This window comes from Mastigoproctus giganteus, chromosome 5 (genome assembly GCF_048544385.1).
Source record: "Mastigoproctus giganteus isolate SK-2022 chromosome 5, ASM4854438v1, whole genome shotgun sequence".
Lineage (NCBI taxonomy): Eukaryota > Metazoa > Arthropoda > Arachnida > Uropygi > Thelyphonidae > Mastigoproctus > Mastigoproctus giganteus.
Window position 1 is genome coordinate 151,402,184 of NC_143579.1, and position 22,344 is coordinate 151,424,527.

Genomic DNA, 22,344 nt, shown 5'->3' on the forward strand with positions numbered 1-22,344 from the left:
CAGTGCAGACAGGCAGCCCGAGTAGGTCATGGGGTCTTGTCAATGATATACAGGAATTTTGCGAGCAGGGATAAGGAGGTGATTACTGCATACAGTACTCAAGGTGTGGCCCGACCATTGTCTTATACAAGGAGATAATCACCTCCTTATCCCTGCTCTCAAAATTATAGGTCCTGCATACAGGTCTGAAAGGGAGGATGCAGAGTTGATAGAACGAGTAGTACAGAGAAGGGCAACAAGACACTGAGGGGAAGAAAGGGGTGCTCTTACGAAGAAAGGCTTAATTTCTATAAATTGCAGTGTCTGGAGACTGTTTGGATTGACCAAATGAATTGACCAGGTCCTTCCAGGCTGATGGGATTCTTCCTCTTGCTCAGTTTACAAAGCTGAGGGGGGTATAAACTGAAATTGTGGAAAGACAGTTGTTGAATAGATGTGCGGAAATTTTCCTTTAGCCAGTGGATAGTTGATTGCTGGAACAAATTTCCTTCTGTAGTTGCGAAGTTGACAGCTTATATAAATTTAAGGCAGAACTAGACAAACATTTGGAAAAAAATGGATGTGTAAAATGGGAAAGTTTTTTTTTTTTTTTGTTGTTGTTGTTGCTGTATAAGCTTGTTTTCTTGAAGTGTGTGTGTTATGGGGGTTTAAGTGCACATAAGCAGCCGGGGCTATAGTGTACTTTCCTGCATCATATGCAGGAAATCATATGCATTACCAATGCTAATGCAATTTAATAATAAAAAGTTCAATGAATATTACATTTTCAGATTATGTTTTGTTGATTCCTGGAAAGCTTTTAAGATCAGTCACAACCCCCCCCCCCCCCGTACTTGACTAAAGAAATCTATTAATATAAAATAAGAGTTCAGGTAATTCTCAACTTTATTCATTCCTAGCATGAGCTTGTAAAGCAAAAACTTGTAAAGCGGGAATATTTTCCCATAGACGTATTGCTAAAAACAGGAGTTACGTTCTGAACAATGAAATATCGATATTTCGATATCGATGATTCGAATGTTGATGATCCTGCTCAGACAGCAAACAAACTGAATAAGTATTTTGCATCTACATTCACGCATGAGGAGCTATTAAGGTTTGAAAATGCCAGAAGGTTATCAAATTGTAGCAGGGTGCTTAATGATTTTGTAATAACTGAGAGCAAAGTGGAGGAGAAATTGTTGAAGTTAAACATAAGAAAGGCACCTAGAGTGGATGGGATCTATCCAGTTATATTAAAGGAGGCGACAAAGCAACTAAGCAAACCCTTAGCCATAATTATGAGAACATCCTTGAACTCAGGGGGAGATCCCCACGGACTGGAGATGTGCAAATGTATCCCCCATTCACAAAGGGGGGATCGACAGGTGACATAAGTAATTACAGACCAGTTAGTTTAACTTCTGTTCCGGGTAAAATAATGGGGTCACTGGTTAAAGATACATTGCAGGATCATCTAGACAAGACTGCAACAATAATTCAGACACAGCATGGGTTTGTTACGGGAAAGTCTTGTCTGACAAATTTGATTGGATATTATGGTGTGGTTACAAAGGAACTGGATGCAAAAAATAATTTTGATTTCATATACTTGAATTTCAGGAAAGCTTTTGACACTGTTGCGCATGGAAGACTACTGTACAAATTGCAGCAGAACAGTATTAAGGGTAAGTTGCTACAATGGATAAAAGGATGGTTGTGCGGGAGAAGATAGAGGGTGGCAATCAACGGGTGCTGCTCTTTGTGGACTAATGTTATTAGTGGAGTCCCACAGGGTCCATTGTTGTTTTCTTTATTTATCAATGATATTGATGAAGGTATATCAAGGTTAGTGTCAAAGTTTGCAGATGATACAAAAGTTGGCAGGGTTGTTAATGACAGTAATCGCAGTGTGCTACTACAAGAGGATCTAGAAATTTGGGAAGATGGGCTGAGATGTGGTAACTGAAGTTTAACATTGACAAATGCAAAGTACTGCATATGGGTAGAAGTAAACCCAGAGAAACGTACCAACTGTGTGGTACTACACTTAAGGTGGTGGAAAATAAAAAAGACCTGGGGTTAATTGTGCAATCAGATATGAAGTTTTCTGAGCAATGCAGACAGGCTGCCAGAGCAGGTCATGGGGTTTTGTCAATGGTATACAGGAATTTTGCTAGCAGGGAAAAGGAGGTGATTGTCCCTCTGTATAAGGCAATGGTCAGGCTATGCCTTGAGAACTGCGTACAGGTCTGGAGGCCTCATTTTAGAAAGGATATAGATTTGCTTGAGCGTGTACAGAGAAGGTTGGTGAGGGGAATGAAGGGATCCTCTTACCAAGAGAGGCTTAAGTTCTGCAAATTGCAGTGGCTGGAGACTAGGCACCTGCGAGGTGATCTGACTGAAGTGTATAAGGCCTTCTATGGGTTGAGCACGCTGAATTCTGATGGGATTCTTCCACTTGTTCAGATTCCAAACCTAAGGGGGCATAAATACAAATTGAGTAAAGACAGCTGGAAAATAGATGTGCAGAAATCTGTCTTTAGCCAGCGCGTGGTTAATTGCTGGAACAAAATTCCATCTGTTGTGGAAGTTAATAGGTTAAATAAATTTAAGGAGGAACTGGACAAACGTTTTGAGGGAATGGTTGTGTGAAAACATTTTTTTGTTTTTTTTTTGGCTGATGCTGCTAAAGCCCATACGCTTGCTTTCTTGCATCACATGCCACGATTGGTATTACAATTACTATATTACCATAGTGTGTTAAAAAAAGGTCAACAAAACAATAGTTTATGCTTGAACAATGATTTATTTATCCAAAGAAATGAAAACATAGCCTTCAAAATCAAGCAAATTATAATAATAAAGAAATTATTTGTCATACAAAAGTTAAAGAATGTTTATTGGTCATCATCGACTAAATGCACACTCGTTGACTGTTCTTCACTCATCTTTGGCTTGTCACTCGGTTTGTTGGAAGCACAAGGAATCTTCTTCTTCTTCTTTGGAAATGCTTCAGGAGTCGTTTGTTTCAGAGACAGTAATCCTTTTCTTTTTAAATTTCATGACAGCATGCATAAGCATTTTTTTAAATCTGTAGCGAATTTTCTAGTGCACTTGAAATTTGAATCTTGTGACTCGAAAATCTCAATTACTTTTTCTATATGTTGAAAAGATCCTTGAGACTAAAGGAAAGAACAGGAGTTTCATTTGTGAAATCTTTTTTCTCAGCTTCTTCACATTTTGCCATTTCAAGGAGACATCTTGATTTGTGAGCTCTCCATTGTGTATTTGAAGCAGATGAGTGATGTTAGTTGTAGAAACCTCAAGCTGCAATTGGTTAGCAATATTAACAATCACTTCTGTTTCATTTTGTACAATCTCTACTGGTTCTTGTAATTCTTAAAGTTTATCAATAAACTGATGAGTTTATTCCGAACACCCTTCATGTTCTTCTCTGTAATTCTGTCCCAGGCTCATTTTATCATTTTGATTACATCTAAAATATGCAATTCTTTCCAAAATTGTTTACGAGTTGGACCTCCCTCCTTATCTCTGCCTGAACAAATAATAAAAAACACAGTAGCAATGTATGATATAGCTATGTGGTTGATTTGAAATGCCGTATTTATGAATGTTTAGCATTTATTTATTGCAATTAATGTTGATATTCTCAATTCTGTTGATACTTGATATTTGAAAAAAAAAGAACTCGTAAAGTGGGAATTGCCCGTTTATTTCACATATTGTTCAAGGCCAAATTTTCAACCTTTGTTCTGTTGTTGCTTGGGAAAATTTCAGGTCCAATTATGATTTCATAACAGTCGTTCCCTCCCCTGCCAACAAAAATGGCATAAATTAAAATATGTTTTTTCCATTACTCAACAAGAAAAATGCAGATTGCTACCAAAATTCTATATACATTCTATTGGCTCTGGGATGGTTCTAACTATAATTCCAATTTCATAGCATTACCTCCCCACGTTCCCTACAAAAATATTACTGTAAATCTAGAAGAAAAACTCTAATCCATTTCAAAATTTCAATGCACACTTAGTATATTTTATGCCTCTTTGTACTATATTTTCATGTCGATGGGTTGACTTATTTTGTTATAAATCATGAATTGTTATTTTCTGCTGATGCTGTATAAGTTTGCTTTCTTCATAATTTGGCAGTTTTAAAACTAATACTATGATTTTACCTAATTCCAGAAGGTCAATATTTTTTGGGATCCAGCTATGCTCTCCTGAATTTTTTGAATTAGGAAAGTAGAAATTTTTCCTACTGATTGGTTGTTTGTTGAATATATTATCATGTGTTTTAAGCAGATATTCTGAAGCAGTTGGTAAGGATATGCTATTTATTTCTTTGTAGAAACTGTCACTTTCTTCATTTTTTACCCACCCCTAGTTGTTTTAGAGCCAAGGTAAAAAGTCATATGGTTTTAGTGCTGGTATCAGTTATGTTTGCTTTTTATAATCCTGGGAATGAATTCTTTGCAGGTATCTGACTTATAACACAGAGTCAGAAATCTCCCAGAAGCAGTATCACCTAATTTGTCATACAAATAACCAAGCAAAAAGTTACCAGTACAAGTGAAGACCTTTCCTCCTGGGGTTAGTGGCCTTAATTAGAATTTATTAAATACAGTAAACCCCCGCTATTCGCGGGGGTTACGTTCCTGAGAAATGTCGCGAATCCCGAAAACGCGAATACTGAGTTATGGCTCCCATAGTAATAAAGGGGATCCGTTCCAAAGTATGAAATATATAAGAAAAAGTGGTCTAAAATTTTGTCTACGTATGTATTATATGTACCTTCATAATATGACTATGTACATAGACAGTACATAGTGAAATGCAAACATATGGCATCGAAATGAAAATAAGAAACAATTTAATATTAAATGTAATATTTATTAGAAATTTCAAACAAATCTTTCAAACCAACGCCTTTGCTAGCTAAAAAACGTATCCCGCCAGTGCTATCACCAGTTTCGCTAAAGTGTTGATAAAGGAGTTTTGCCTTTTCGCGAATGATGAGTGAACTTAACGGAATTTTATTTTGAGTTCGGTCTTCTATCCACAGATTTAAAGCTTTTTCCATTTTTTCTAATTTAACATCACGAGTTACAGAGCAAATTTTTGAAGCAATTAGCGCGTTTTCACGGACACTACGGCAGATTTTTTTCTTCCGATTTCTTGATTGATCGTACCGTTAACGCATTGATTTTATAATGTTTTGCCACTGAGGAGACACTTTCACCATTAGAAAGTTTGTCTAATAACTCAATTTTATTCGCCAATGTCATCACCTTCTTTGATATTTTCACATTTCTCTTTTTATTCGTAGCCATATTTTTGTACGGGTTAGAAAGAACTTGTCCACAATAAAGTCACTTTCTTCCGTTAACACACTCGAAAAAGTCTGTTTTACACTGCAAAACGGTAGATTTATCATTTTTGTAAGCATATCAATTTATAAATTGATAAATTTATTCAATTTATAAACATATAAATTAAAAGCAAACGACGAAACCTTCCATGACAAACGCATAATACATACTGCACAAGGATTAGCGAGAAACATCCACGCTCGCGATTTTGTCACCCCTCTCCCCCCACCCACTAAGCGCTGTTTTGACCGGGAAAGATAATTTTAGCCACGCCCATGTTTTTTATGGCGGAAAATATTCACGGCGCTTTAAAATTCACATTTTTTTAGGTTTCATTTTATATTAAATTGGCGATCGCGAATACGCGAAACCGCGAATACAGATACCGCGAATAGCGGGGGTTTACTGTACAATGAATTCAAGGGTTCTGAACTTTAATATTCTAAAAGATTAAACTTAAAAATAGGTCAGTAATATCATTTGGCACTCGGCTTCAAAATGGAGAGAGAGAGATGGGATAGCATTTTCAGCAAGGATAAACATAAAGGAGGATGAGATAAATTTTAAATTTAGGAAAGGTAAGTATAGTAACGAGCTAAAGTTTAAGTTGGTAAGTGATAATGCAAATGGATTAGAACATGATTAGAATACAGACAGAATTAGAATGAATTAAAATACAATAACATAAACAGAAATCTTAACAGTGCAAGGAGAACAAAAGGAAAGCAACAGAAAGCTATGTGAAGAGGGAAATGTAGGATAGAGGAGAAATTTTAAATTTTATGGAGTGTTGAGAGTAATTGGATATCTATGAAACCAACTGCAAACAACTCGTACCCATGATGCCTGTTGTTATTTATTGTAATTATCCCACAGCCATTTTTCTAGCCACCGTGGCAACTTTTCCTTCATATGTGTATTTTGCTATTGGTATGTATACCTTAAAAGTAAAGATTTATATATGTGTATACATAAATTTGAAAATGAATTACATCCATGTTTTTTCATTTAAACATTTGTATGAATACCTCTTCATTTGTGCAATATAACTCGAACCAAGGAGAAATTTTTTCTGTCCCTCTTCAATCTTCTGCGGAAATAAATTTTATAAAATCAGACAGCTTTGTCACTTTCTCTATATGGTATGATTACAAAGTTGATCTAGGAACATAAGTCTCACTTATTCTATGAAATTGTATTTATTAATAATCACTTACATGTAGAGTGTCAGTAAGAGCAAAACAATTCAAATGCCGGAAGCAATTAGCCAAGCTGAATTACATCCATGTAAAAATTGTTTCAGATAATCTCTGGTTTATTTGAAAATGTAATCTCATAAAACATAAATCAAGTAGCCTGTAACACAAAAATTGCTCTGTTTCCTCTCTCCAAGCAAGGAGATATGGAGACAGCAAAAAATTTCTTGCATATCCAACTGATATACAAGAAGAGCCCAATAAGCTCCAATTGGTTAGCAATATTAATTAAAAATATTCAAACATATATGCCTCATTTTCTACTATGGCAATGTCTAGACCATCATATGAAATAATTTTCCTTTTTAATGAAGATAAAACTGTATTTAACTGAGCCTTCCCCACAATATTTGAAAACTCCACAGCAATTGATAAAGAAATGAAAAAAATGAAAAGTTTATTTTTGTCACATCTTGCCATTTTATTTTGCCTAAGTAGGGCAACTAAATTTAAAATTAGTCAGTTCATTTTTACAATTTCCCAAAATAACAAATATTAAAAAATAAAACTGTTGAAAACAATATGACTTCTAATATCTGCACTAATAAAATAATGAGATATTTTTGTTTTATTGTTTACTGACAAAAAATTATAGTTGCAAGTAGAGAAAGAGGGTCTAACCTTATTTCCATAAATATGTTCTAATTGTGATTCCTCCCCAGTTTGCCTTTTCTTAAAAGTTTTGAAATAGAGAGATGTTACTCTGCAATCATAACCATCCCCTTCAGAAAAATATTTTTCAAGGTTTTTTTTTTCATCTTCTAATTCAAACTAAATAAAGTAAAAGAAAAATTAGCAATACAGATGGAGAGAGAGAGAGAAATTTAAAATACAAACATAAAACGAACTATTATTTTATAATTCCTTCATAATACTGCATTAATTTTTTTTAAAGAAATACATAATAAGTCAGTCCTCATATAGTACGATAGTTGTGTTCCTAGAAACCCTCGTGCAATGCAAAATCATACGAAATAAATAACAGGCCCTATGGGAAGAATAGGGTTAGATGCCGACCACCCAAGCTTGAACACACGTTTGTAACCAATTCATTACCAAACAAATAATCGTAATAAAATACTTATGTATTTTATTCAGACTATTATGTAATAAAATATTGCTAATGCTTTTGCTTCTATCACAAACAAACTTGTTTTTTTTTGATTTTCTATCCAAACAGATGATCCAAACAGATGAGCCATTCCATCTCTTCCAATTCTTTGTGTCTTATTCTAATGGATTTTGTTACACTTTGAGTTGTTCCTGCTATGAAAGTTTATTTTCTCTGCATTCTTTCTAATTCTCGGCGTTGCCTCATTTAGACCTGTAACACGTGCAATATTACATGTTGCCTTTTCTTAAAATTTTCATTTCGCTCAAAGTGTTTCACGATTTCATATTTTTTCTCTAACAGACGCGTTTATGGCCAAAATCACACTTTTGGCGCAATTTTGGCCAAAGCGGCCTTAACCAGCCCACCGGGGAAACCCCGGTGGGCTGGAGGCCAAAAGTGTGATTTTGGCCATAAACGCTAGTATGAGGCCGCTACAAATTTTCCTGTATAAGAATTTTTGACCCAGTCTGCCTCTATCTATTGATATTGCTTTTCTTTTTCTCTCTGAATCTGCAGTGTCTTCACAAAGATGCTTCCTTTTCACACCTTTTAAGTATTTTACTCAATTTTAGGGAATAAAACACAATTACAAATGAGGAGGCATGCTTGATACACATAAAAAAAACTGCGTGAGTGGCAAATGAATAAACAATACCGCAAAGGCAGAGACACACTATTGACACCTCACTAGCTCACATTTTACTAAAGCACATTTCTGTGGGTCACTACCATAAAACAAAAACAATTTCCAGTCGCGTTTCTGTTAGTGGAATCTATTATAATCTGGTAGCAAACTCGATCTAATTGCATTTGCAATAATATTGATAGCTGGAATTGTGTGGGATTTTACATTCTCATGGTGAAATGTGTATCTGCTTCGCTGATATAAAAAATATAAATACATTATCAGAATCTTCTCTTCGTTGCTATCGTGTTGTGTTCAGCTGGGGCGATACTGCATTTGACTACCATTTCTTGTAAACATGAAGGCGAATCGTGCATAAGCGAATTCGGTTTGTGTTACATACAATATCGTTCCCCTATTTATAAATCGTGTATGATCGAATTCGTGTTGTGAACACGTGTTATACGAGGACTGACTGTACTCTTTGTTACAAATATACAGGGTGTCTCAAAAATATTGTTACAAACGTTTAGGGGAGGTAGGTAACATCTAAAGGAATGTGAATCGCATAGGAACCCATAACCGGAAACGTCACGGGAAAGTAGTAGCAAAGGCACAAGAAGCACAAATGACACAAGACAGTAATTAGTGGCAAACATTTATTTGGCATAATATTAACAATGGAGTACAAGATGGATGCATTTCATGATGGTACAACAGTTGTTTGAAGGTTCCACCATGAGACGCGATGCATGCGTGACACCGACGCAGAACGGATTGGCAGACACGGTCGAACATACCTGGAGTTTCTTTGACAGTAGCAGCAGCACAGACGAGTCTCGCCATGAGATCCATTTCCGTCTCCACAGGCAATTCATACACGATAGATTTGAGGGCCCCGCACAGAAAGAAATCAAGGCCTGATAAATCAGGTGAGCGTGGGGGCCAGGCAACAGGTCCCCCACGGCCAATCCATTGATGCCCAAAATGCCTGTTCAAATGGTCATGAACACACCTTCCATAATGGGCAGGCCCCCTGTCACGTTGAAACCAAATGTTGCATCTCACATTTGCTGGAACATCGTCAAGTAACCCTGGTAGAACTTGTTCAAGAAAGATCCGATATTTAGCGGAGTTCATGCGGGATGGTAACAGGTATGGGCCGACTAAGCATTCACTGACCATACCTGCCCACACATTTATTGCGAAGAGATGTTGGGCCGCATGGGGGTGCACACCGTGTGGGTTGTCATGAGTGAGCCCACACATGAGCCTTCCTGAGTGAAATAAGCCTCATCCGTGACCAAAACATAGGCTGGAAAATTCAAGACTTGAACACTTTCTTGGAGAAACCACTGTGCAAAAGCCACACATGCAGGATGATCCTGGGCGAGCAGTAACTGAACCCTCTGGAGATGAAAGGGGTGTAAGGAATCGTTGTGGCAGACATGCTGTATACTGCAACGAGACACTCCTAAGGCAGAGGCAACGGCACGTGTGCTGGTAGTAGGATTATTCTGGACGGCATTCAACACACTTTCTTCCATGGCGGGAGTTCACGTCGAACATGGTCTGCCTGCACTACTCCTGTTACCTCTAAATGACCCATAATCACACAAATTTTGATGCACACGTGCAAACAAACGGTAGTCTGGTATACGTCTGTCTGGGAAGCATTCTCCATAAATTCATTGAGCGGCTCGTCCATTGCCCACTGCTAATCCATACACTAGGTGCATGTCTGCCAGCTCACAGTTCGTATATCGATGCATGCGTATATCCGTGTACCGACTTACGGTAATGTTTCCGGTTATGGGTTCCTATGCAATTCACATTCCCTTAGATGTTACTTACCTCCCTTAAACGTTTGTACCAATATTTTTGAGACACCCTATATACAGAATAAACAGTAGAGAACACAAGTATACACAGAATAAAATTTAATAGACATATATAGAGAAAAAATATAATACAGTGGATTCCGGTTATTTGGGCCACCGGTTAATCAGGGCAGCCGTTTATTTGGGGCAAATCTTAAAAAACAGAACCCAATGGAGAAAATAGCCAGGGTTTATTTCGCTTAATTGGGACAAAATGCCATTTAATCGGGGCAGGAGACCGCAGCACTGAAGAATACCCTATGGTTGTCTTCGACCGTACCACGTAGTTCGGTCAGATTTCTGGAGGTCACAACCATAAAACAATAAAAACAATTGGCATACACCTGTTTATTGGGCTTTTCTGTTAGTGAAATCTATCATAAACTGATAGTAAACTCGATCTTATTGAATTGGCGATAATACCGACAGCTGGAATTCTGTGGGTTTTTATGGTTAAATGTGTTTACACTTCTATAGAATCTTCAATCATATAAAAAAAATAATTTTCAGAATCTTCTCTTCATTCCTATTTTTAAAGCTTCGTAATTTGTTAAGACCTGCGTAGCCGAGTGGGTAGGAGCGGGAGTGCAGTAGCACTCGCTCTGACTGCTGAATACGGTCGATCTGCCAACCCGCACTGGACCAGCGTGGTAGATTATGGTCCACTTCCCTCAACATGAATTGTTGAGTAGGCTTCCATCCTGAAGTGGGTTGATAAAGGCTGCAGTTTACTTTACTTACTTTTAATTTGTTACTTGCGCGAATCGTGTTACTTGCAATTTGTGTGTGCCGTGTTTTTTGTTATCGATTGCTTATCTTTTTACTGTTTTAAATTTTAACCCCTACCCACAAATGTCAGTGAACAGAAATGTCAACTAGTTTAGTTAGTATGTACATATTACAGTAAGTATTAATTATTCTGATTATCACGTATCATTTAATTATTTAATTGGTAAGGTAATAAAGGGTAAATTTGTGCTTAATATATCTTTACTTTTATAGCCTGTGGATAATATTCCTCCTATTTTTGCTAATTAGAATCGCTGTTTAATTGAATTAAAATTGAATTCACAGACGTGATCACAATGACTGGCGCTTACTGCCGCTTAATCGGGCCAAAATGCACTAGTCCCGATGTGTCCCAAATAACCGGAATAAATAAGTAAATAAATGTTATTATATAGTATTTACAAACACCAAAAAATAATTAATCTTCATTATACCTATTGCTACTGCCATGAAAGGTAGGGTAAAAAGAAAACCTTCAATCAAGGTGAATTTTTATATACTGTATTAGTGTCTAGAGCTAAAAAGCTACATGCTACTATAGGTACATAATTATTGTACAAGTGAAGCAAATGCATAATTTTTGTACACAGTTGTAACAGTAACCAAAGTTTGTGTCATATATCTATTGATTCACATACCTTCACATTAAGGTGTGGCTAGTAATATGAGGCTGTTACCTTAACTTCGGTTCCAGGGAAGGGAAAATAATGAAGTCACTGATTAGTTAAAGAAGTAATGCAGGACCATCTAGACAGGAGTGCAGTTATATTCCAGTCACAGCATGTACACTGAAAGGACAAAATTCATGGGAAACCTGATTCCTGGGCAACGTGATGCTGTCACCACTCTAGCTAGTGGATGAACCCACCACTTGGCAGGTATATAGGTACACTGCATTCACTTAGATGGTAATTCAATGTTGTTTTGTTTGTAATTTGGTTTTTAGGAGCATTAGCAACTAAGGCCATATTGCTCCAGGATATGCGGTGGTCATTCCCTGACCTTTCTGCATCCTCCGTATTTGGTGGAGACGGGCTCGAACCCTGGTCTAATCAAGAAGCGTGTGCTACGCACTGCTGCTCTATCCCACCTGGCTATGGAGGCACCTTGGTAATTCAATGTAAGTATGGATAAACATTGTGAGTTAAACGACTTTGAAAAGAGGGATGATAGTGGGTGGTGGGTGCCCGATGCAAGGGTCACTCTATCATGGAGATGGTACAGAAACTGCACTATCCCCGTTTGGCAGTATCAAGAGAGAATCAGGAATACGCCATTTCTGGAATAACAATTCATCGTGGACAGCACTGTGGGCGGAGAAAGTTGGTGGACGAAAGTGGCCGTCGATGCATGTCTGGCATTGTTTCAGCCACTCGGAGAGTGGCAGTCGCACAAATCACTGCCGACTTCAATGAGGGAGGTGCCAGAAACGTCTCTACCAAGACCATCAGGCAATCATTAGCCACAATAGGTTATGGGAGTCACCGACCCACCAGAGTCCCATTGCTAACAACATGATATGGGACTCTATGCCACAACTGGGCAAAAGAACATCTGCACTGTACCTTGGATGATTGGAGACAGGTCTCCTGGTCCGATGAGTACTGTTTCCAGTTTCTGAGCAGATGGGAGGGTGCATATCTGGCAGAATCTGCACAAAGCTATGCACCCATCATGTCAAGAAGGAACTGTTCAGGTGGATGATCGGTAGTCATCTAGAGCATGTTCAACTGGCTCACATTGGGACCTCTGGTATGTCTAGACATCTCTGAACGGTCCATGTTACATGTCCAATTCTTGCACCCACAGGGCAACGGACTCTTCCAGCAGGACAGTGTGCCTCCCCACGGAGCCGTGGTGACTAGAACATGGTTCGAAAAGCATTCCGCAGATTTTACCACCCACCCTGGAATGGCCTTCTCATTCACTGGACATGAACCCTGTGGAGCATCTTTGTGATACTGTGGAAAAGTCTCTTCGAGCTTCGGATCCTCCACCCAGGAATGCGACAGAATTATGGACAGCGGTGCAGCGTTCCATGGAAATATCCGTGGAACGCTTTCGTCAACTAGCGGACTCAATGCTTCACTGTGTGACTGCCCTTATCCAGGCAAAAGGTGGGCCTACCCATTATTACATAGGTATCCCATGATTTCTTTCCACTCAGTGTACAGTCAGGTATGCTACAATGAATGAATGCTACAGCAAACAGTTTTTATCAATAAAATCAGGATGCTATAACAAACGCGGAAGAATACTATCGGCCGACGTAGCACGCACATGTGCATGATGTGTCGGGGCCTTCCCGCTTTGATTAGAGCTTCAGTTATGTTTGTAAAATTCAGCTTATATGCCCTTTAGCAGTGAAAATATTTTTTAAAATTATTCTGCTATATAATTTTAACCATGAGCCGGCAAAATAGAGTGAGAAAGCTAATTAACTTAGACATTAAGAAAGAAATAATTTCAAAGTGAGAAAGTGGAAAAAAGTGTATGAGATCTAAGTGCTGAATATGGTATGGCTAAACCAAGGAACTTTTTTAAGGAACTTTTCTGCTTTCTGAAACAAATTAGAGTGTATAATCTTTTATGAATAGCTCTCAGAACTGAAATGAATTTGAATTGTTATGTTCTTTATTATTTTCTGATATAACTACGAATAGGCGCACTATAGCCTATTCGTAGGTACAATTTTAAGTACAATTTTAAGAAATAAAAGTACAAAAAGAAGAAATAAAAAGTGCACAGGTCGCGAAGGGAATCTCTAGGTTAAGGAGTTCACGTTGTAATATCACGGAAAAGATGGACACTCTTCTATTAGTTCGAATTAATGAAAAACAAACGGCAAGTGATAGTGTCAGTGATGTGATTATTTGTGAAAAGATCAAACAATTGTTTGAGGAACTTGATGCTAAAGCTCCTAGTACAAGTACGGTTCTGTGAAGGAGTTTTTTTGGCACTAAGGGATGGTTTATCGGATTTAGGAAAAGGACTGGATTACACAGTGTTGTGAGGCTGACAGTGCGGATAGGCATGCTGCTGAGCATCGTGTTAAATTTAAGAAAATAATTGAGGATGGAGGCTTTCTTTTGCAGCAGGTGTTTAACTACGATGAGACTAGCCTTTTCTGGAAGAGAATGCCACACAAAACATATATCACGAAGGAATGCAATATCACGCCAATGAAAGACCGGCTTACATTGCTCTTTTGTGCCAATGCTAGGTGACTGCAAGATCAAACCACTGCTCATGTACCATTCGGAGAACCCCAGAAAAAACCACCTTGGAGTTTTGTGGCATTCCAACCATAAGGCTTGGGTGACCAGGAGTCTTTTCTCCGACTGGGTGACTGAGGTGTTTGGCCCCAATGTCCGTGACTACCTTAGGGAGAAGGATCTTCCATTTAAGGTTCTTTTGGTCATGGACAATGCTCCAGCCCACCCTCCTAATTTGATGGAAGAATTACGAGATGAGTTGAGTTTTATCAAGGTTCACTTCTTCCCACCTAATATGATGCCTCTCCTCTAGCATATGGATCAGCAGGTGATTGAAATTTAAAAAAAAACTCTACACTAAGGCACTGTTCAGGAAATGTTTTGAGGCCACTTCTTCCAGTGATGTGACTCTGAAGGACTTTTGGAAGGGTCACTTCAATATAGCAGATACTGTTTTCCTAATTGTGGTTGCTTGGAAGGAGGTTTCTTTTAGGTGTTTGAATTCAGCTTGGAGGCCATTGTGGCTCCAAGGAACTTCGAAGGCTTTCAAGAGTTGGAGGAATTCTGCCCAGACACGATAGGAGGGAGTATATGATGAGAGCCCTGTCGATCAATTCGGCCCTGGAAAGATTGTGCAAGGCTCAAGGGGTAGAATTTTTTTCAGCCTGGTCTGTACTTGTTAACAGGAGAGATCGCTTCTACAGGGATGGGATACACTTAAATAAAAAGGGTGCAAGAATGTGTGCTGATGCTATCGAGGCAGTATTAGGTGGATCGGAAAACTGCCAGACTGGGGGGGGTACAAGGACTAATAGATTAACAGTAGCCACTGGCAGAGGTGAAAATGATTCTTGCACTGCTTCTATTGGAATGAGCGTGTGTGTGTGTGTGTGTGTGTGTGTGTGTGGTATGGGTGTTTATTGGCGCATCAGCTGCTATGGCTATAGTGCGCCTATTCGTAGTTATATCAGAAAATAATAAAGAACATAACAATTCAAATTCATTTCAGTTCTGAGAGCTATTCATAAAAGATTATACACTCTAATTTGTTTCAGAAAGCAGAAAAGTTCCTTAATATTTGCCTCCTCTCCTATGATATGATATGATGTAGTGTCAGCGGTTCTTGAAGATTAGCCAGATTTTGAAGTGTTGAAGTACGATGTGGTTGATAGTGTGGACAGTCAATCAAAATATGTTTGACTGTTAGATGTTCAGAGCAGTGTGAACACTGCGGAGGATCATTGCCGGTGAGTAAATGGAGGTGAGTCAGATGGGTGTGCCCTATTCTTATCCGTGCAAGTACCACTTCTTCTCGCCGAACTTTCTGGGTGCATGCGTGCCATAATTTCGGGTCCTGTTTCAATTGAAAAAGTTTGTTATTTGTTTCTTTATGCCCTAGCGCTGTCCACTGTGCATGGTATGCTGTTTGAATTATGATATTATAATCAGATGCTGGAATGAAGGCAGAGGTAAAGTCAAAGGTTGATGGATTTTTAGCAGATATATCAGCTATTTCATTTCCTTTTATGCCTGAATGTGCCGGAATCCAGCAAAACTTCACTAGTTGTTGACGGTGGTCAATTTGCAATAGCAAACTCCTGATTTTAACTAAAATATGGTGATTCTTTTGAGAGGGATTCTGCATTGCTCTAATTGAGCTGAGAGAGTCGGTGTAAACTATATATTTTGCAGATGGGTGTAGAGTCAAATTTTCTAGAGCTAATTGTATTGCATACAGTTCTGCTGAAAAGTTGGTATACTCAGGTGGAAGAGAAGCTGATATGATAGCAGAGGGAAACACTGCTGCTGCTCCAACAGTTGAAAGAGATTTGGAACCATCCGTATATACCGGCAAGAAGTCAGCACAGCTTTGAAGATGGCTAGCATGGAGTTGTTGCACATTCAGTGTCAGTAGGCGATTCTTTCCCCATTGGAGAAAATAAGTATCACAAGTTAGTTGAGGAAACGGGGTCCACGGAGGATGAGAGTAATTCTCTATCTGTTGCCTGTTGTGGAGAGGAACATTCCAGTTCTCTGATATTTCAAGAAGCCGTAGGCCAGCTGGTCGGATTTTACCTAGTTTATTTCTATAGAGATTAACTAGTGGTTGATTAAAAAGGTATGGCTGAATAGGATGCAAAGAGCAAGTCTGTATTTTGGCTGCATATTTAAGTAACAGCATTTTTCTGCGGAGATGCAGAGGGGGCTCATGAGCTTCAATGTATAGGCTATGAGTTGGAGATGTCCTATACGCACCAATTGCAATCCGCAGTGCATTATGTTGAATAGGATCCAGCCACGTAGTACACTCCTTCGGGCAGAATCATAAACTGGAGCACCATAATCTAAACGGGATCTGATCAATGCTCTATATAAGAGCAGCAAAGTTGTACAGTCTGCTCCCCAAGAATGGGCAGATAAAGCTCTTAGCATGTTGATCTTTTTGAGACAGGTAGTACGTAATAATTTAACATGCTCAAAGAAGTTCAGCTTACTGTCCAGGATTAGTCCCAAGAATCTGATATTGCTGGCAATCGGAATAGTGGTATTTGATATGCGAAGTTCAGGATCTGTATGCAGTTTGCGTTGATTGCAAAAGTGGATCGCAACTGTTTTTTGTTGGGAAAGACGATATCCATTGCGCTCAGCCCACTTTTGTACTTTATTGAGAGACATCTGCAATTGCCTTTCAATAGATCTCATATTCTGTGAATGGCAAGAAAGAGAGAGATCATCAGCGTAAAGGTACGCCTCTACAGTATTTGGAAGTTCTTTTGTGACAGAATCAATTCTGAGGGCAAACAGGGTTGCACTCAAAACTGACCCTTGTGGTACTCCTTCTTCTTGCAAGAATGTAGTAGAAAGGGAATTTTGATATCGCACCTGGAAAGATCTGCTCTTGAAGAAGTTCTTAATGATTATAGGCAGGTTGCCACGGAGACCATGATTATGGAGGTCACGGAGAATTCCATAATGCCAGGTAGTATCGAATGCCTTCTCTATATCTATGGAGACCATAACTAGGTGTTCGTTTTTAACAAAGGCATTGCGAATTTCGGATTCAGCCTTGATCATCAGATCAAAGGAGGACCTGTTTTGGCGAAAGCCGTGCTGACTATTACTTAGTAGATGTTCGCTTTCAATGATCCAAGTGAGTCGACTGTGGATCATTTTTTCAAGAATTTTACCGAGGCAACTGGACAGAGATATTGGTCTGTAACTATTAGGATTGGAGGGGTCTTTTCCAGGTTTCAAAAAGGCCAGAACTGTAGCATGGTGCCAAGAAATGGGATAAACATTTCCCAGGAAGATTCGGTTAAAAAAGGCTAGCAGCATTTGTAAGTTTTCCTCATCAAGGTGCTGTAACATAACATAATATATCCCATCTGGCCCAGCGGCACTGTTGCGTGTTGTTCTGATGGCTTGTATAAGTTCACATTTTTTTATTCACATTGAGTACTGTATACAGGTCTGGAGGCCTCATTTGAAGAAGGATGTAAAGCTGCTGGAACGAGTACAGAGAAAGGCAACAAGGTTAGTGAACGGAACGACGACGGGTTGCTCTGATGAAGAAAGGCTTAAGTTTTGCAAATTACGGTGTCTGGAGACTAGCCAGCGGCGAGGTGATCTGATAGAGGTGTACAAAGCCTTGAATGGTTTGAGCATGCTCAGTGCTGATGGGATACTGCCTCTTGCTCAGAATAATCAGCTGAGAGGGCATAAATTCAAATTGAGGAAAGACAGATGTAGGATAGATGTGCGGAAATTTGCCTTTAGCCAGCGGGTAGTTGGTTGGTGGAACAGACTTCCATCCCTTGTTGGGGAAGTTGATAGCCTAAATAAATTTAAGGCTCAGCTAGACAGGTATTTCGAATGAACGGAGGGGTGGAAGTTTTTTTTTTTTTTTTTGGCTGATGCTGCATAAGCTTGCTTTCTTGCATCATATGCCTCTACTAATGCTAATGAACCTGTTGTGCAGGAAATTGTGTGTCTGGGCAGTTCCATCAGCCTGTAGATGATTGAGGAGGACATGGAGGACCACAGGGAGGAGCTAGCAGAGCTTCACCATGAAGAGGCAGAGGCACTGAAGAAGAGGAAAGCTTTTGGTGATGAGGAGGAGGAAAGGGAAAAGGAAAAAAATCATTGCATTCCAGCTGACGACCTTAAAGAGATGTTCTCTTGCTGGAATAAACTCTCCAAACTTATAAAAGATTATCACCGGGATATTTCCACCGTGGAAATGGGTCTGAATCTTTTTAATGACACCTTGATGGCCCACTTTTGGAGGGTCCAAAAAACCATGATCAAGCAGTCAACCCTGGATTCCTTCTTCAAAAAGGTGGATAAATGTCCTCCAACTGATGAACCTCTTACAGGACAGTCACCCAAGATGAGGAGGAATGATGACTCCTCTCCTTCCACCTCTATGTCATTTTTTTATGATTTTTATTAGGGAAAGTTTGTTTATATTTTCACTGGTGGAATATTGTTTATGCTTTTGATGTGTGAAAGATTTTTTATGCTTATATTATGGAAAGTTCAATTATAGTTTTCACTAGAGAAAGACTGTTCATGTTTTTCATGTGCGTTATATTGTTTAGGCTTTTTATTAGGGAAAGTTTGTTTATACAGTAATACCCCGAAGTTACGCGATAGGTGGGTCCGACGAAAATCGCGTAAGTCGAATTCGCGTAAGTCGGGGTACAACTTTGCATATAAATACATATAAATTTTGCTTAATTGGGACCAAGGACTAACAAAAACACTAGTTTAGAAGAAAAATATTAATAAAATTGCAGTTCTTTATACATATTAATACAAAATATGTATTAACAGAAACAAATGACTTACGTAAAACAGTTATTTCGATGTCGATGGCTTCATAAAATCTAACAAATTCGTCTGACGACACAGCGCGTTCTTTTTTTCACGCAGAATTTCTTCGTAGCAAGCTAATAATTTTTTTTATTCCTTGCTTTGTAGCTATAACGCGTTCTTCGTTGGAGTCTATGTTTTCTAAAATTTTTAAGCCCTTTACAATTGAGCCCTTTTCAATTTTCAACCTCTCAAGTTTGCAATTGTCATGTGCTTTTCGCCGTTGCTTCATTTAGGCCTGTAGCACGTGCAATATCACATGGTCTTTCATTTCGCTCAAAGCGTTTCACAATTTCATATTTTTTCTCTATCGACAGAGGTGGACTGGCCATAAGCCTTACCGGGGAAACCCCGGTGGGCCAGTGTGATTTTGGCCATAAACCATAGTATGAGGCCACTATAAATTTTCCCGGGTAAGAATTTTTGACCCAGTCCGCCTCTGTTTATCGATAATTGCTTTTCTTTTTCTCTCTGAATCTGCAGTGTCTTCACCAGGACGCTTCCTTTTCACACCTTTTAATTAAGTATTTTACTCATTTTTAGGGAATAAAGCACAATTACAAAACGAGGAGGCACGCTTGATACGCATAAACAAAGCTGCGCGCATGTAGCAACTGAATAAACAACACCATAAAGGCAGAGATACACTAACACCTCACATTTCTAGGGGTTACTACCATAAAACAATAAAAATCCAGTTGCGTTTCTGCTAGTGAAATCTGTTATAAACTGGTAGTAAACTCGATCTAATTGCATTTGCGATTATACCGATAGCTGGAATTGTGTTGGTTTTTACGTTATTATGGTGAAATGTGTTTCCCCTTCACTGACATAAAAAACATAAAAGCAACAAAGTTGAATTTTGTTCATCTTTCGCTCTCATTCTCCGCCGTCGCACCGTATATCGATAACATATGAAAAACGACCTTGAAGATAGTGGGCGGCAGCGTTGCCAAACGAAAAAAATCAAGAACCGCGTAACTCCGAGTTCGCGTAAGTCGGGGTATTACTGTATTTTTCACTAAGGAAATATTGTTTATGCTTTTCAGATTTTATGTACAGTGTATAAAAGTAAAATAAATTAATTTTATATTATTTTTACAGACATTTTTCGGTAACCTTGTTCTAGCCCATAGGGTCCCAAAGTGGGCAGTACCGCCCCCCCCAGTGGGCGCTGAAGCCTTTGGGGGGGGTAGTGGTTTCAGAAGCAATTGGGGGCATTCAAGCGGTCTAGGGGTCGGTGGCTCCTTAAGTGAACGCCTGCATACGTCGCTCCATTATGTTATTAGAGCATCAACAAGATTAGAAGCAATTCATTGAGTGACAGATTGTTTAGCCAACTTTGTAGTGAAACGATGAAGATTTCAATTGTTTGCTGCTTCACACAGAAGTTCGTTGGCTTTCAAAAGGTATTTGTCTGAATCGATTTTGCAAATTTGGTTGATTCAGTACTAGAGTTCCTAGAAAACAGAGACGATGGATTGCGGGCCTACCTGATTACATCCAAAAATGACATCGCTTATTTGACAGACCTCTATAAAATATTTAATGAAGTCAATCTACAATTACAAGGTGATGAATGGAATTTAATTAAAACAAAAAATGTTATTGCCACTTTTGTGGAGAAACTTCTTCTGTTCAAGCGGAATCTAGGCCGAGGGGAATATAGCCACTTTTCAAATTTATCAGCAGTGTCTCTCAAAAAGGAAGATTTCCTTCCATACTGCCAACACTTGGAGGTTCTTCATGCTGATTTTAATGAGTGATTCAAGGATATTCTAAACACAAATATACCAAATTGGGTTCTAGATCCTTTCTCACATGTAAACACAGCAGGATCATCAAATTTCGAAGAGGGACTCATAGAACTCACAACAAATGAAGAACTAAAAATAAAATTCAAAAGTGGATACCAAGAGTTCTGCCTTCAGAAATCAATACCGACACTGTACCCTGGATTATGGGAAATAGTGAAGAAATTTTTAATTGCATTTCCATCTTCTTATTTGGCTGAGCGTGGGTTTAGTGCTGTAGAATTTCGTATCTAAGAAAAGGAACTGATTGCATATAACTGAGCGTGGCGATTTATGACTGTTTTTAACGAAAGTTAAAGCCGATATTATCAAACTTTTAAAATGCATCAGGCTCATACTTCACATTAATTTGTTATTTTTGCTTTGTATTTTTACTTTATAAGTTCGAAATAAACAATTTTGTAATATATTTGATGGTGTTTTAATTATTACAATAAGATTCTTACTAATGCATTTTCAATCTCTTAATATGTATTCCGAATTTTCATATTTAAACCATTGTATGAAACTGTGCATAATGTTATTCGAGCATACATTTTACAATCTTTACATATGGGCTATGTTTCATCAAAATCGGTATAGCAATAACTGCGTTCAAGATGAAGCACACATCGGCCACTACTTTTTTCAATAATTTAACGGCATAAGCAGTAATGTATCATTAGTTGCTATTTACGTCAAAAATATCAAATGGCTTGAATGCGGAAAACTGTTATAATGGGGGGGGGGATTACAAAATTTATGTCTTGCAAAGTGGGCGGTGGCCCGAAAAAGTTTGGGAACCTATGCTCTAGACTGTGTGGAACGGATTACCCCTAAATAGTTTTATTTCAATGTATGTTAGAATGATCAGATGCTATAACGAACGAGGTTCTAGAACCAATTACGCTGTTCCAACATACCCCCACTGTATTTGTTAAGGGGAGATCTTGTCTGACAAATCTGATTGGATACTGTGATGCAGTGACAAAGGAACTGGTTCCAAAAAATAATTCTGATATCATATACTTGGATTTCAGGAAAGCATTTGATATTTGATGCTGCATTAAGAGAGTTATGGCTATGGATAAAGGGATGGTTGAGTGGGAGAAGCCAAAGACTGGTTATCAAAGGACACTGCTCTTCATGGACTAATGTAATCAGTGGATTGACACAGGGTTTGGTGTTGGGCCCATTGCTGTTTTCTGTATTTATTAATCATATTAATGTGAGCATATCAGGGTAAATGTTTAGGTTTACAGATGATACAAATGTTGTCACAGTGGTTAATGGACTGAAGCCATACCAAGAAAGCATTAGCATAGGCATATGATGCAAGAAAGCAAGCTTATACAGCATCAGACCAAAAAAAAAAAAAAAAATCCCCTTCCATTTCACCCATCCATTCGGTCCACATGTT

At 38.5% G+C, this 22,344-nt stretch overlaps 1 protein-coding gene across 4 annotated transcripts in view; it reads right to left on the reverse strand.

Moving 5' to 3' along the window:
• The window catches only part of LOC150085768 (tRNA (uracil-5-)-methyltransferase homolog A), a 488,197-nt gene that overhangs the window by 175,354 nt on the left and 290,499 nt on the right, over positions 1–22,344 (reverse strand). For all 4 annotated transcript variants that reach the window (XM_090374238.1, XM_090374237.1, XM_090374236.1 and 1 more), the window contains exon 9: positions 7,255–7,404. In XM_090374238.1, coding sequence (XP_090230364.1) covers positions 7,255–7,404 — 150 coding nt within the window. The remainder of the gene's footprint in view (positions 1–7,254; positions 7,405–22,344) is intronic.